This window comes from Muscardinus avellanarius (assembly GCF_963383645.1).
Source record: "Muscardinus avellanarius genome assembly, chromosome: 21".
NCBI lineage: Eukaryota > Metazoa > Chordata > Mammalia > Rodentia > Gliridae > Muscardinus > Muscardinus avellanarius.
Window position 1 is genome coordinate 24,488,780 of NC_137807.1, and position 15,296 is coordinate 24,504,075.

The following is a 15,296-nucleotide window of genomic DNA, read 5'->3' on the forward strand; positions in this document are numbered from 1 at the left end:
GCCCGGGGTCCCCGGGCCGGGTGAGCCTCTCGGGCGGGGGCCGGCTCGCCCGGCGCCGCCCCTTCCGCGTCCCCAGCGCCGCGGCCGCGGCGGCGCACGTGACCGCTCCGGGCGGTGCCTCGGCCGCCGCAGTGCTGCGCCCCAGCCCGCCGCTTCCGCCCGCCGCGAGGCCCCGCCCCCGCCGCGGGGAGCCAATCGGCGCGCGCGTCGCCGGCCCCGCCCCGCGCGCCGGCGCGGCCCCGCCCTCCGCCTCCCGCCCGTCACTCCGGCCGGCAGTCGTCCGAGCGGCCGCGGCTCCCTGCGCTCCCGGGCGTCGCCCTCCGGTGCCCTCACGGTCGGCCGCGGCGGCCTCGCGGGCGGCGGCGCGGGCCCTTCCCGAGGCGCGGCGGGAGCCGAGCGGCGGCCGCGGAGCGTCGAGCCAGCGAGGCGGCCCGGCAGCCAACATGGCGGCGGCGGCGGCGGCGGGCGCGGGCCCCGAGATGGTCCGCGGGCAGGTGTTCGACGTGGGGCCGCGCTACACCAACCTCTCCTACATCGGCGAGGGCGCCTACGGCATGGTGTGGTGAGTGTCCGCGCCCGCCCGGACGCCCCGCTGCCCGGGGCTGCCGCGGACGCCCCTGCGGCCTCGCCCGCCTCGGCGACCCCGGCCCCAGGCTTCTCCGCGGTCCGCGCGCCCCGGCCCCGGGGCCGGCCGAGGGCCGCGAGTCGCCGAGGGATCCCCGGGCGGCTGCTCTGCCGCGGGGCGGAGGCTCGGGGGCCCCGGGACTCTCCAGCCTGGATCCCCGGCAAGGGAGCGGCGGCCCCCGGGCCCCCCAGTTCGCCAGTATCATGGCCGCCTTCTTGACGTGCGAGGGCAGGACTCAGGTCTAGCTCAGGCTTTTCGATGGTGGCGGCGGCGGCCGAGGTCTGGGCGTGTGTGCAGAGAACACCGAAATAATGATTTCCCCCTCCTCTCTACCGCAAACAGCTTTCATTACAATACCTCCAGTGCTAATGGTGCTTTTCTGCGCAGGCTTTCTAAAAAAGCATTAGGTGGCAACAGTGTTGATTATGGAATATTTCAACCTTGAAGTCTTTAAACGGGTTTCAGTATCGGACTGTTGGCGTTCCAGGCACGATAAGCCAGCATCGCCGTCTTGACTTATTAAAAATCTGTTTGAAATTGGGTCTAATCCGACACCCCCCCCCTTTCCAGGCGCTTCCCCCACAGCATAAATGCTTGTGGACACTTTAGCCCAGTGACGGTGGACTTGTGCTGTTGTTTTCGTGGTCACAATGTATATGCAGCCTTGATGGAATTCTTGCACAAGCATATGCAGGCTATCTCATCGTGATCCAGAAACCCTCACAAGCCTTCGTGGAATGATGGTGACGGTATTGTTTTTTTTTAGTATGAGCTAGCCGTAGTGTTTTGTGGTGGCGAAGACTTGTGGAAGTAGCTTCTCCTAACACCTATATCTTGTGTCTTTTGTGTTGAATGAAGTAGACAGATTTATGGAATGCCTTATGGCAGGTACTCTATGTACTACCTACATTCTTTAATTTTATCTGCATGGCCACCTTGAGGAAGGGAGATAGTGGTATCCCTCTTTCTGGTAAGAAAGTACATCTAGATGAAGCCAGTTTCCAAGGTCAAAGAACTAAACAGTCAGGCCTCAGATTGTAGACTGAGATCCTATTTCAGATGTTGGCAGCACTTTTTTTATACCCAGCTTTCCTTTAATAGTATTATTAATTTCAGAATTTTAGCATATTTTGCTGTTATGAGTCTTTTCCAAAAATGCACTCAAATTTGCATGGTTGTAATTTTAGGAATGCCAAGGAAGGCATGCTTTATTTATCAAGTGTCGTAATTAGACTAGTTAACGTTCTTTTTAAAAGACTTTGTGTATATTTTCATTTTCTAAGTCGCCAAGAGTGGCCTCGAACCTGCAACCCTCCAGTCTCAGCTTCCCAGGTACTGGAATTACAGTTGTATGCCACCATACCTGGCAAATTTTTCACTTACTTAGGAGCAAAAGGCTTCACAGTGTACAACTGTGAAAACTGATTTGCACTCATTGGCTTAGGAGCCAAAGGAGACATTAAAGTAGATCAGGCTTAAGAGAAATAAAGCCCTAAAAAGTAATGGAGAGAAATTACTGCCCAGAGCATCACTTCTCTTACCTTACTGCTCTGTACCTTCTGGTAAGCATGTCAGCAAATGTTTCACTGGGAGGGGCTCACAAATTCTTCCTTGGCCTATTTAAAAATCAGTTTAGCTAATAGCTGGGCCTGGTAGTGCACACTTGTAATCTCAGTACCTGGGAGGCTGAGACAGGAGGATCTCAGGTTTGTGACCAGCGTCAGCAACTTAGGCTCTCCCCAACTTAGCTAGTGTGTGTGTGTGTGTGTGTGTGTGTGTGTGTGTGTGTGAGTGAGAGAGAGAGAGAGAGAGAGAGATTGGAAATTGAACCCCGGTGCATTCTACCTCTGAGCTACACCCCAGCACTATTTTTTTTTTCTTTTGGTGGTACTGGGGTTCCTGGAAACCCTTCTACCTCCAGGCTACACTCCCAGACCTATTTTTATATTTTTATTTGGAAACAGGGTCTCTTAAGCCAGTGCAGCTGGTTTAAAACCTGCGAGATCCTCCTGTCTCTGCCTCCCAAGTGTGGGGATTAGAAGCCTGCGCCACCACGCCCTGCTCTATTTTCTTTTTTTTTAAACAAAGTCTCACTAAGGTAGTTGCTGAAGCTGACCTCCAACCTGCAATCCTCCTGTGTTAGCCTCCCAAGTACTGGGGTTACAGGTGTGTGCCACCACACTCAGCTCAAAGAAATCTTTAATTTAGAACTTATTAATTGAAAGGTTTTTTTTTTCTTTCTTTCCTTTCTTTTTTTGGTGGTACTTGGTTTCCTGGAAACCCTTCTACTCCGGGCTACACTCCCAAACCTATTTATTTTTTTATTTGGAAACAGGGCCTCTTAAGCCAGTGAGGCTGGCTTCGAATCTGCGTGATCCTCCTGTCTCTGCCTCCCAGGCTCAGGGATTACAAGCGTGCGCCACCACACCTGGTGAAAGTTTTCTTTTTCTTTCTTTTTTTTCTTTTATCTTTTTATGGTACTGGGATGGAAGCCACCTCCGAGCTACACCCCTAGCCCTATTTTTTATTCTTTATTTTGAAACAGAGTCTCACTGAGTTGCGGAGGACCTCACTAAGTAGCTGAGGCTGTCTGCATACCATGATCCTCTGGTCTCAGCCTCCCAAATGCTGGGATTACTAGCATGTACCACCATGCCCGGCTTAATTTTCTTCTCTTAAAGAAATACAAATATATAAGCCATGTGTGGTGGTACATTCCTATAATCCCAGTACTTAGGAGTCTAAGACAGGAGGGTCACAGGTTGGAGGACATCCTCAGCAAGTAGTGAGACTCTCATCAACCTAGCAAGACCCTCTTTCATTTTTATTAATTAATTAATTAATTTTTGTGTGGTACTGGGGGTGGAACCCAGGGGCTTTCTACCTATGGCCTATATTCCCAGACCTATTTTCTATTTTATTGGGAAACAGGGCCTCACTAAATTACTGAGAGCCTCACTAGTAGCTGAGGCTGGCTTCAAACCTGTGCGATCCTCCTGTTTCAGCCTCCCAAGCGTGGGGATTACAAGTGTGGGCCACCATGCCCGGCTGCAAGACCCTCTTTCAAAAAAAAAAAAAAAAAAGTCAGGTGTGGTGGCACACGCTTGTAATCCCCGCGCTTGGGAGGTGGAGACAGGAGGATTGCTCTGGCTCGGAGCCAGCCTTGCTGGCTTAAGAGACCCTGTTTCCAAATTTAAAAAAATATAAAATAGGTCTGGGAGTGGGGAGTATAGCCCGGAGGTAGAAGGGCTTCCAGGAACCTCAGTACCACCAAAAAAAAAAAAAATTAAAAAAAAAAATAGGGCTGTGGGGTGCAGCTTGGAGGTAAAATGCTCCTGGGTTCAATCCCCAGTACCACAAAAAAAAAAAAAAAAAAAGAAAGAAAGAAAGAAAAAAGAAAAATGCGAATCCTGGATCCAGATTATAGCCTGTTATCTTGAGGTGAGTGATATATCTGAATTGTCTATATTATACATTAGCATTTGATCAGTGTTGATTAACTGCTGGGATTATATATGGAGGACTTGGCTGAAACATGGATATTTGCCTAGCAGTCTCTAAAAACTTGATGTTTCCAGCCAGGCGTGGTGGCACATACTTGTAATCTCAGTATTTCGGAGACTGAGACAGGAGGTTCCAGGTTCGCAGCCAGCCTCAGCTACTAAATGAGGCACTATGCAACTTAGTAAGACCCTGTTTCAAATAAAGAATAATTTTAAAAAATTGGGCTGGGGGTGTAGCTTGGAGGTGGAATGCCCCTGGATTCCATTCCCAGTACCACAAAAAAGGAAACAAACAACTTAATGTTTCCAGGATTTAAGGATTTTCAGCTTTTTTTTTTTTTTTTTTTTTAATAGAGGCTGAACCCAGAGGATTCTGTCTCTGAGGTATACTCCCAACCATATTTTATTTTATTTTTTATTTGTGACAGGGTCTCCATAAATTGCTGCGGCTGGCCTCCAAGCTGTGACCCTCCTGTCTCAGCCTCCCAGGTACTGGGATTACAGGTGTGTGTCTCCACGCCTGCTTCAGCTACTCAGCTACTCTTTTTTTTTTTTTGTTTTGTTTTTCATTTCATGAGTCAGTTTATTAGTTATTATGCCTGTTTTAAAAGTTTCTTTTAAAATCATTATGTGAAGGATATAAAGATGAGGAGAGCTGGGCATGTGCAATCCCAGCACTTGGGAGGCTGAGACAGGAGGGTCACGGTTCACAGACAGCCCCAGCTACTTAGTGAGGCCCTTTGCAACTCAGTGAGGCCCTGTTTCAAAATAAAATATAAAATAGGTCTGGGAGGATAGCCAGAAGGTAGAACGCCCCTGGGTTCCACCCCAGGACCACATATATATATATGTATAAAATAGAAATCAGGCTGGGGGGTTAGCTCAGAGGTAGAACGCCCCTGGGTTCCACCCCAGGACCACATATATATATGTGTATAAAATAGAAATCAGGCTGGGGGGGTAGCTCAGAGGTAGAACGCCCCTGGGTTCCACCCCAGGACCACATATATATATGTGTATAAAATAGAAATCAGGCTGGGGGGGTAGCTCAGAGGTAGAACGCCCCTGGGTTCCACCCCAGGACCACATATATATATGTGTATAAAATAGAAATCAGGCTGGGGGGGTAGCTCAGAGGTAGAACGCCCCTGGGTTCCACCCCAGGACCACATATATATATGTGTATAAAATAGAAATCAGGCTGGGGGGGTAGCTCAGAGGTAGAACGCCCCTGGGTTCCACCCCAGGACCACATATATATATGTGTATAAAGTAGAAATCAGGCTGGGGGGGTAGCTCAGAGGTAGAACGCCCCTGGGTTCCACCCCAGGACCACATATATATATGTGTATAAAATAGAAATCAGGCTGGGGGGGTAGCTCAGAGGTAGAACGCCCCTGGGTTCCACCCCAGGACCACATATATATATGTGTATAAAGTAGAAATCAGGCTGGGGGGGTAGCTCAGAGGTAGAACGCCCCTGGGTTCCACCCCAGGACCACATATATATATGTGTATAAAGTAGAAATCAGGCTGGGTGGTAGCTCAGAGGTAGAAGGCCCCTGGGTTCCACTCCAGGACCACATATATATATGTGTATAAAGTAGAAATCAGGCTGGGGGGGTAGCTCAGAGGTAGAATGCCCCTGGGTTCCACCCCAGGACCGAAGGGGAAAAAAAAGATGAAGCCAGCCAGACGTGGTGGCCTATGTCTGTAATCCCAGGACTTGGTGGTGTCAGACAGGAGGATCACGGGTTTGAGGACAGCCTCAGCAATTTAGCAAGACCTTGTTTCAAATTTTTAAAAAGGGGCTGAAGGTTCTGCTTGGAGGTAAACTGCTCCTGGGTTGAATCCCCAGTACCCAAAAAAAAAAAAAAAAAATGGGGTTGGGCCTTTAAGAGTGGGTGTGACTTTGATAGCAGATAATGGGAGCAAGTGGCAGCTTGAACTGTGAAATCTAATCCTGGAAACCTACTTAGGCGACATACTGTAAAGCGCCTGTAATGCAAACCTGAGTTAGGCTATATTTTGTGCATCGGGAAACATTAGTGTTTTTGTTTTTTTTTTTTTGTGGTACTGGGGATTGAACCCAGAAGAGGCATTCTACCTCTGAGCCATGAGCCCAGACCTATTTTATTTTTTAAATTTTGAAACAGTGCCCTAAGTTGCTGAGGCTGGCAGGGATTGCAGGTGTGGCTACCATGCCTGGCTTCATTGACATTTTTAAAAGACTTCAGTTTTTAAGTTTGGGACAAGGTGGATAACACAGGTGAAAATGATAGGAAAAAGAACCAGAATGGAGGAGTCAGGCTTTTGTAGCCATTCAGAGGCTCAATGACGCCACCATGCTTAGCTCCACTACATGAGCTTTGAGAAGGCCCATGGTGTGCCCGAGGAAGAAGAGACCAGTGTGGCGCGCACGCTTGTCATCCCTTCCTTGGGAGGCTGAGACAGGAGGATCGCAGGTTCACGGCCCGCCTCAGCTACTTAGGGAGGCCCTCCACAACTCAGCGAGACCCTGTTGCAATATAAAGAATAAAAAATAGGGTTGGGGTGTAGCTTGGAGGTATAGAATGCCCCTGGTTTCAATCCCCAGTACTGCAAAAAAAAAAAAAAAAAAGAGAGAGAGAAAGAGAGGGGTTCAGGAGGATTTTAACCTGGATTTCTGCAGTTTGAGCAGAGGCACAGAAAGATAAAGCCAGAGGCAACTTAACACATTCATGTGGGCCTGTGTCATTAGCTAAAGATGAAAAGACTGAGCCGGGCGTGGTGGGCACGCTCGTCATCCCTGCACTCGGGAGGCTGAGACAGGAGGACCGCGCAGGTTCGAAGCCAGCCTCAGCTACTGAGTGAGGCCCTGTTTCCAAATAAAGTATAAAATAGGTCTGGGAGTGTAGCCCGGAGGTAGAATGCCCCTGGGTTTCACCCCCAGTGCCATAGAAAAATAAAAAGGAAGATTGGGCTATATTTTGGTTTTCAGCTTCCTTATTTGTAGCAATCCTGTGTTCTCCTTTCCTTGCTCTTTCTTTTTCTTTCCCTTCCAGCCTTCCTCTTCCTCTTCCTTTCCTTCAGTTCATTCATCACCTGTGCATTTGGATCAGCAGGGTGAGATTTTGCTTGGGACAAGGGTTCAGTTGCTTAGAAAGCACCAAGAATCTCGGGTATTGAGGCACACGCCTGGAATCCTGGTATTTAGGAGGGTGGCAGGTTCGAGGACAGCCTCAGCGAGTAGTGAGACTCTCATCAGCCTTGTGCGGCCCTGCTGGGGTTGTAGCTTGGAGGTAGAAGCCCTGGGTTCAATCCCCAGTACCAAAAAAAGCATCAGGAAGCCGGGCATGGTGGTGCACGCTTATGATTCCAGGACTTGGGAGGTTGAGGCTGGAGGATCCTGGGATCATTCAGCCTCAGCAGCTTAGTGAGACCCTGTTTCAAAAAAAAAAAAAAAAAAAAAAAAAAATAGGGCTGGGGGAGTAGCTTGGAGGTAGAATGCCCCTGGGTTTCATTCCTAGTAAATGCCCTTAAGTTCCATCCCCAGTACCACAAAAAAATAAAAATGAATTAGGGGCTGAGGGGTGTAGCTTGGAGGTAGAATGCTCCTGAGTTTGGTCCCCAGTACCCCCACCCCACAAAAGCATTAGGAAGCCGGGCATGGTGGTAAACACCTATAATCTCAGCACTTGGGAGGCTTAGACAGGAGTGTCACAGGTTCATAGCCAGCCTTGGCAACTTTGTGAGACCCTGTTTTAAAATAAAAAATGGGGCATGAGGTATAGCTTGGAGGTAGAATGCCCCTGGGTCCCATCCCCAGCACCACACACACAGCATTAGGAAACCCACAGTGTAGAGATTTTCGAAGGTCCATCTCGGATTCTCAGGCTGAGGGCAGGCTCTGGGTTCGGAACCTACGCCCAGTAAAGCTGTGAAGTGGAGAGTGGCGTGGCGAGGGTATCAGTGGCCACTGTTAGCTGACGTTAGCTGTAGGTCTGTCTTGCTTTAGGAAGTTTCACATTCTTGTCCCATCTTTGAGGACGTTTCGCTTTACGGTAAAGAAGCCAGGCCTCCTGCAACCTGTCCCTGGCCGTACCTAACAGACATGCGGCAGAATTGGGCTGAGCTGGGGCTTGTTTGCATCCCAAAGCCTGCCACGTCTGTCTTTGGTGGTCGGCTTTCTTCCATGGCACCAAGTTTCCTGGACACGTGCTCCTCCAGCCTTGGGTTCTGGGTATTGGCACTGAAGTGCAAGATGATTGTCACCGTCCACTGGAGCCTCGGAGGAGGCTGGAGACGGGAGGCAGAGCCGCTAGTGCTTCTCAGAGGGTGTGCCAGTTCCTTCTCAAGCTGCCTGCTCCCCCCCCCGCCACTTTCTCTCCTCCCCTGTTTTTATTATTTTTTTTTGTGTGTGGCACTGGGGATGGAACCCCAGGAGCATTCTACCTCTGAGCTACACCCCAGCCCTAGTTTTATTTTTTAGTTTGAAACAGGGTCTCACTGAGTTGCAGAGGGCCTCACTAAGTAGCTGAGGCTGGCGGCAAACTGCAATCCTCCCATCTCAGCCTCCTGAATGCTGGGATCACAAGTGTGCACCACCACACCCTGCCCTTTCTTTTATTGTTGTGCTGGGGACTGAACCTAGGAATGTTTTGCCCCTCAGCTGGACGCCCGTCCTATTTTATTTTTTCATTTTGAAGCAGGGTCTTACTAATCTGCTGAGGGTCTTGCTAAGTTGCTGAGACTGGCCTCAAACCTGTGATCCTCCTGTCTTAGCCTCCAGGTACTGGGATTACAGGTGTGCATTGCCACATCTGGCTTCCGCTGGTTTCTTGAATTTCACTTACTTGCTGAATATTGTCAGATGGACGTAACCTATGTGTGAAGCTTCAGGAGCACAGTGGTGAGCAGGTGTGGTTCTTACCTGGTGTTCATGGTCCAGCGTGGAGACCCGCTCGCTGAGGACGGTGAGGTCAAGGAACAGCGTCGCCTTTAGACAGGAGAGGCCAGGCCAAGGTCGTGGGCAAGGCTGCAGAGGCTGGGGCCTGGACGATCAGCGGCACCAGCTGGGTAGAGGCAGGGCAGGCGCTCTGGGGTGTTTCAGGCGCTGCTTCGGGTGCTGAGCATGATTAAGATGCAGGCCTAGGGGCGAGTCTGCGCCAGTCCCCAGGCCTGGCCGGGAGCATCGGGACGGCAGGCCAGGAAGTGCAGCTCAGCCTCAGGTGTGGTGGAAGCAGGACTAGACAACAAGCTGCGGCGGCCACGGCCCCCTCCCAGTCCAGGGTCTCCTTGCACCCTGCACCCTCAAGAGCAGTAGTCTGTGTTGTCCTTCTCTCATTACTTCCTCCTGCTCTTGGCAGAAGAGCTGACCCTGAATCCCCAAGGGTACGAGCCTTCAGTTCTCTTGACCAGCGGAGAGCACTCTGATTCCTGGGGGAGAATCCGAGCCAGTTGAGTCAAGTGTCCACCTCTGTGCTGAGGCCCCAGGAGGTTACTTAGGAGGGCAAGGCCCCTGGATGCCCTGTGGGACCATGGAGGGTGAGGCCTCTGGCGGACAGCTTGCTGCCAGGGCAACATCCTTGCTGCTGTCCCTGCGCCTCCCCACGGAAGCTGGTCCCTGCTGTTTGGGGATAAAACTCTGGGGCATTCTACCTCCAAGGTATACCCTCAGCCCTATTTTTATTTTATTTTATTTTTTCTGGTGGTACTGGGGATGAAACCCTTCAACCTCTGGGCTACACTCTCAGACCTATTTTATATTTTATTTGGAAACTGTCTCACTAAGTAGCTGAGGCTGGCTTTGAACCTGCGCAGTCCTCCTGCCTCAGCCTCCCAAGTGCTGGAATTACAAGCATGCGCCACCACACCCAGCTTTTATTTATTTTGCAACTGGGTCTCACTGAGTTGCAGAGGGCCTCACTAAGTAGCTGAGGCTGGCCAGGCTTAGGAAAGGCTTTAAGATGGGAGGAGGTCAGCCCCTAGCATGGTGGCACACTCTTGTAATCCCAGCATTTAGGAGGCTGAGACAGGAGGATCGCAGTTCGCAAGCAGCCTCCGCTACTTAGTGAGGCCCTCCATAACTTAGACCCTGTTAAAGAATAGAAAATGGGGCCAGAGGTGTTGTTCGGGAGGTAGAATGCCCCTGGATTATTCCATCCCCAGATGGGAAGGTATGTAGGGTTGTACTGTGTTTGGGGATTTTCAAGGGACCTAGAACCAGTCCCTCAAGGAATCTGAGGGATAACTATCTCTGTATTCTGCAGCCCAATAATAAATAGCTAAGAACCCACTACTACTGAGTGACTTCTTTTGTGAGTGTGTGTGTTGGGGTACTGAGGATTTAACCTAGGTTGTCCTACCTCTGATCCATACCTCCAGTCCTTTTTTAAAATTTATTTTGTGTTACTGGAGGTAGAACCCAGGACCTTCTATCTCCAAGCTATACCCTAGCCCTATTTTTCTTTTTATTTGGAAACAGTGTCTCACTAAGTTGCAGAAGTCGCTGAAGCTGACTTCAAACCAAGCCCTTTCTCAGCCTCCCAGGTACTTGGATTACAAGGTGTGTACCACCATGCCCAGCTTATTATTATTTTGAAACGATCTCACTAAGTTGCTGAGAGTCTGGAATCCTCCCATCTCAGCCCCCCAAGTACAAGTGCACCACCATGCCCAGCTCTGAGTGAATTCCTGATCAGGTTTTCTGGGCGAGGATTCTTGGTCTGGCCATTGTCCTCACCCCAGGTTCTTATCTCCCTTTTGTCTGCACAGTGGACAGGGCAGTAGCATGGGTGTGGCTGTGGCCAACTAGCCAGCCCGACCTCTCTCCTCATCTGCGAGGAGGGAAGCGACACACCGCTCTGTTGGGGGGAGTCCATGAGAGGGCTGAGGGCCGGCGCAGAGCACCTGGCTGGTGCTCCTTGGAGTCAGTGGGCCTGACAAACCTACATCCTCTCTCGCCTCTCTGGGAGCACCCTTCTGGAATATAAAGCAAAAGTGATTCTTTAGATTGGGGGCAAAGAAGTCCTGTGTTAGGTCCTAGTTGTGTGATCGCAGGCAGCTTGCACACCCATTCTTTGATTCTGGGCAGAGAGCTTCTCCTGTGCCAGGCTTGGGCACATTCCTGCCTTCCTCAGGATCGGTGCGCTATTGTCTTTGGGGACATACCTACCAGGAAATAAAATACTGTGTACCACAGTGCCTTTAACAGAACCCAGAACGGCTATGAGACCACTGGACAGAGCATCCGACTCCACCTGGGCCTTCCCGATTCTGACTGATTCAGCAAACTCCTCATAGCAGGTGATGCTGGAGGTGTTGTGGACACATCGGAAAACAAAAGCACAGGCTGGGCGAGGTGGCGCACGCTTGTAATCCCAGTACTTGGGAGGCTGAGGCAGGAGGATTGAAGGTTCAAGGCCAGCCTCAGCCACTTAGTGAGATCCTATTTCCAAATAAGAAATAATATCCGGTTGGGGGTGTAACTTGGAGGTAGAATGCCTCTGGGTTCGCTCCTCAGTACCATGAAAACAAAACCATCAAAAGCCTAGCCTTAGAGGCGCTCGATCTGCGGGATGGTTGTCCATTTTTTGTTGTACTGGGGATGGGACCCAGGGGCATTCAACCTCCGAGCTATACCCCCTGCCCTATTTTTTTTTTTATTTTGAAACAGGATCTCACTACGTTTGGAGAGCCTCACTAAGTAGCTGAGGCTGGCCGCAAACCTGTGATCCCCCAGCCTCAGCCTCCCAAATGTTGGGATTACAAACGTGCGCCATCACACCAGGCCCCAGTCCTATTTTTAATTTTTTATTTTGAAACAGGGTCTGACTAAGTTGTGGAGAGCTTCACTAAGTAGCTGAGGCTGGCTGCAAACCTGCGATCCTCCTATCTCAGCCTCCCAAGTGCTGGGATTACAAACGTGCTTCATTTAATTTTAAATAAAAACAAAACCCCCAGGGTTTTGTTTGTTCACTTGTTTGCACTTGGACAACTAGAACCTTAAGGGAAGCCGGGCGTGGGGGCACACGCTTGTAATCCCAGCACATTCGCTTGTAATCCCAGCATTTGGGAGGCTGAGACAGAAGGATTGGGATTCAAGGACAGCCTCCTCAGCTACTTAGTGAGGCCCTCCAAAACTCAGTGGGACCCTGTTTCAAAATAAAAGCCAGGTGTGGTGGCACACACTTGTAATCCTAGCATTTGGGAGGCTGAAACAGGAGGATCCAGGTTCACAGACAGCCTCAGCTACTTAGTGACGCGCTCTGCAACTCAGCGAAACTCTGTTTCAAGATAAAGAATAAAAAATAGGAATAGGGTTATAGCTCTTAGGTAGAATGCCCCTGGGTTCAATACCCAGGACCTCAAAAAATAAAGAATAAAAAATAGGGTCAGCTGGGCGTGGTAGTGCACGCTTGTAATTCCAGCATTTGGAAGGCTGAGACTGGAGGATCATGGTTCGCAGACAGCCTCTGCTACTCAGTGAGACCTGGTTTCAAAATAAAGGATTAAAAAAAAATAGGGCTGGGGGTGTAGCTTGGAGGTCAAATGCCCCTGGGTTCCATCCCCAGACCTGCAAAAAAAAAAAAAAAAAAAAAGGGTTGAGGCCAGGGGTGGCGGCACACACTTGTAATCCCCATGCTTGGGAGGCGGAGACAGGAGGATCGCACAGGTTCAAAGCCAGCCTCAGGTACTTAGTGAGGCTCTCAGCAACTTAGTGAGACCCTGTTTCCAAATAAAATATAAAAAATAGATCTGGGAGTATAGCCCAGAGGTAGAAGGCCTATGGGTTCCACCCCCAGTACCACCAAAATAAATAAATAAAAATAAAAAAGTAAAAATAAAGAATACCCAGCATTAGAGAGGCTGAGACAGGAGGATCATGGTTTGCAGACAGCCTCAGCTACTTAGGCTCTTTACAAGTATGCGTCACCACGCCTGGCTCTGGCAGTACTGTGTGTGTGTGTGTGTGTGTGTGTGTGTGTGTGTGTGTTACTGGGGATGGAACCCAGAGACTTTCTACCTTCGGGCTACACTCCCAGACCTATTTTCTCTTTTTTTTTTTTTGAAATGGGGTCTCACTAAGTTGCTGAGGGCCTCACTAAGTAGCTGAGGCTGGCTTTGAACCTGTGTGATCCTCCTGTCTCAGCCTCCCAAGTACTGGGATTACAAGTGGAATTACCACCACGCCCAGCTGGTAGTACATTCTAATCAAGAAAATCTAGTTTCTTCTCAGCCATTCTGGGTCCTCCACACAAGTCCATGCCTTGTTACTCTGGTGTGCATGGTGGTTTTGTGTGGGGGTAATTTTTTCTTTGGTGGTATTAGGGATTGAACAATGGGACATTCTACCCCTGACTACACCCCTGGCCTTGTTTTATCTTGTAGCAGCTTCTCAGCTGGGCATGGTAGTGCATGCCTGTCATCCCAGTACCTGGGAGATTTGAGGACAGCCTCAGCAAAATAGACTTCTAGAAAAACAGAAAAAATAGTTTTGAATGTGTGTGTGGCACTGGGGATTGAACCCAGAGACATTTTGCCTTCAGGATACACCCCCAGCTGAACCTTATTTCTTATTTGGAAACAGGATCTTGCTAGATTGATGAGGTTGTCCTCAAACTGGCAATCCTCCTGTCTCAGCCTCCCACGCATATAGGCGTGCTTGTACCACCACGTCTGGCTCTACTGCCAGGGTCATTTAATCACTAGCATTGACAGGTGTGCTGGAGAGATGGCAGATGAGCCAGCCTCCTAGGGGGCCAGGCAAATTTAATTTGGGTTCACAGGTCTTTAAAATGCTTGTGACCCCTTATGAGGCCTCAGCAATGTGAAGTGCTTGACTTTGGCGCTTGCAAGCGCCCTAGGTTCCATCTCCAGTTCAAGAAAAGACCACGAAACAAGCTAAGAGGAAGCCTTATGCACCCCTTTTTTGGTGTAGTACTTGGGATTGGACCCAGGGATATTCTACCTCCAAGTAGTACTCAGCCCTATTTTTTATTTTTCTATTGAAACAGGGAGCCGGGCATGATGGCACATACTTGTAATCCCAGCATTCGGGAGGGGAAGACCAGAGGATCGCTGTTCGCAGACAGCCTCAGCTACTCAGTGAGGCCCTCTGCAACTCAGTGAGACCCTGTAGGGCTGGGGGGTGTAGCTCAGAGGTAGAATGCCCCTGGATTCCAACCCTAGTACCACAAAAACATAAAAAATAAATTTTAAAAATGAAACAGGGTCTTGCTAGGTGGATGAGTCTCACTACTTGCTGAGGCTGTTCTCGAATCTGTGATTTCCTGTCTCAGTCCCAAATACTGGGACTACAGGCATTTGCACCCCTCTGGTTCAGAAAAACAAAGGACCTGACAGTAGGCAAAGGAGCCTATCTCTAGCCTTCTGCCTTTTATTTTAAAAATGCTTTACCGATATACCATAAAATTCTGTTAGAATCATTGTTTCTAGTAAATGTGCAGAGTTGCGCAACCATAGCCACAGCCCAGTTTTAGAACATTACCATCTCCAGAAAGACCTCCGTTGCTATTAGCGATCAGTCCCTACTCACCCACAGCAGGCCCGCCTTTCTATTTTGCGTGTTAGAATTTTCATGAAAACGAACAAGCAAGATGTTGTTTTTTTGTGTCTGGTGTTTTCCTCTCTTAAACGTTTGTCGCTCTGAGTGGTGGCGCATACTTTTGTTAATTAATCTCGCTACTTGGGAGGCTGAAACAGGAGGATCGCAGGCTCACAGCCAGCCTCAGATACATAGTGAGGCCACCTGCAACTGAGACCCTGTTTCAAAATAATAAAAAAACCAGGCCAGGTGTGGTGGCACATGCATGCTTGTAATTCCAGTACTTGAAAGTCTGGGACAGGAGGATCACAGGTTCAAGGATCTGCAATTTAGTGAGACCCTCTTTCAAAATAAAAAACAAAATCTGGAGATGTAACTCAGGTAGTATGTGGGTGGGCTTTGAATTTGCAATCCTCCTGTCTCTGCTCCCAAGTACTGGGATTACAAATTTGTGCCACCACACCCAGCTTCCAGTTCTTTTATGAACAATACTGCTATGAACGTGTGTGCGCGCACTCCTGTGTGTACTGAAGGGTGAACCTGGAGTCATTCTACCTCCAAGCTACACCCCCCAGCCCGATTTTCACTTTTATTTACAAACAGAGTCTTGGTAAATTGC

General features: G+C 49.6%; 1 protein-coding gene across 1 annotated transcript in view; it reads left to right on the forward strand.

Annotated features, from left to right (window-relative positions):
- Window positions 1-443: 443 nt before the first annotated feature.
- The window catches only part of MAPK1 (mitogen-activated protein kinase 1), a gene marked incomplete at both ends in the record, with an annotated part of 49,180 nt that continues 34,327 nt past the window's right edge, over window positions 444-15,296 (forward strand). Inside the window, one exon of the mRNA XM_080717708.1 lies at window positions 444-562. Within this exon, the coding sequence (XP_080573834.1) occupies window positions 444-562 (119 nt within the window). The remainder of the gene's footprint in view (window positions 563-15,296) is intronic.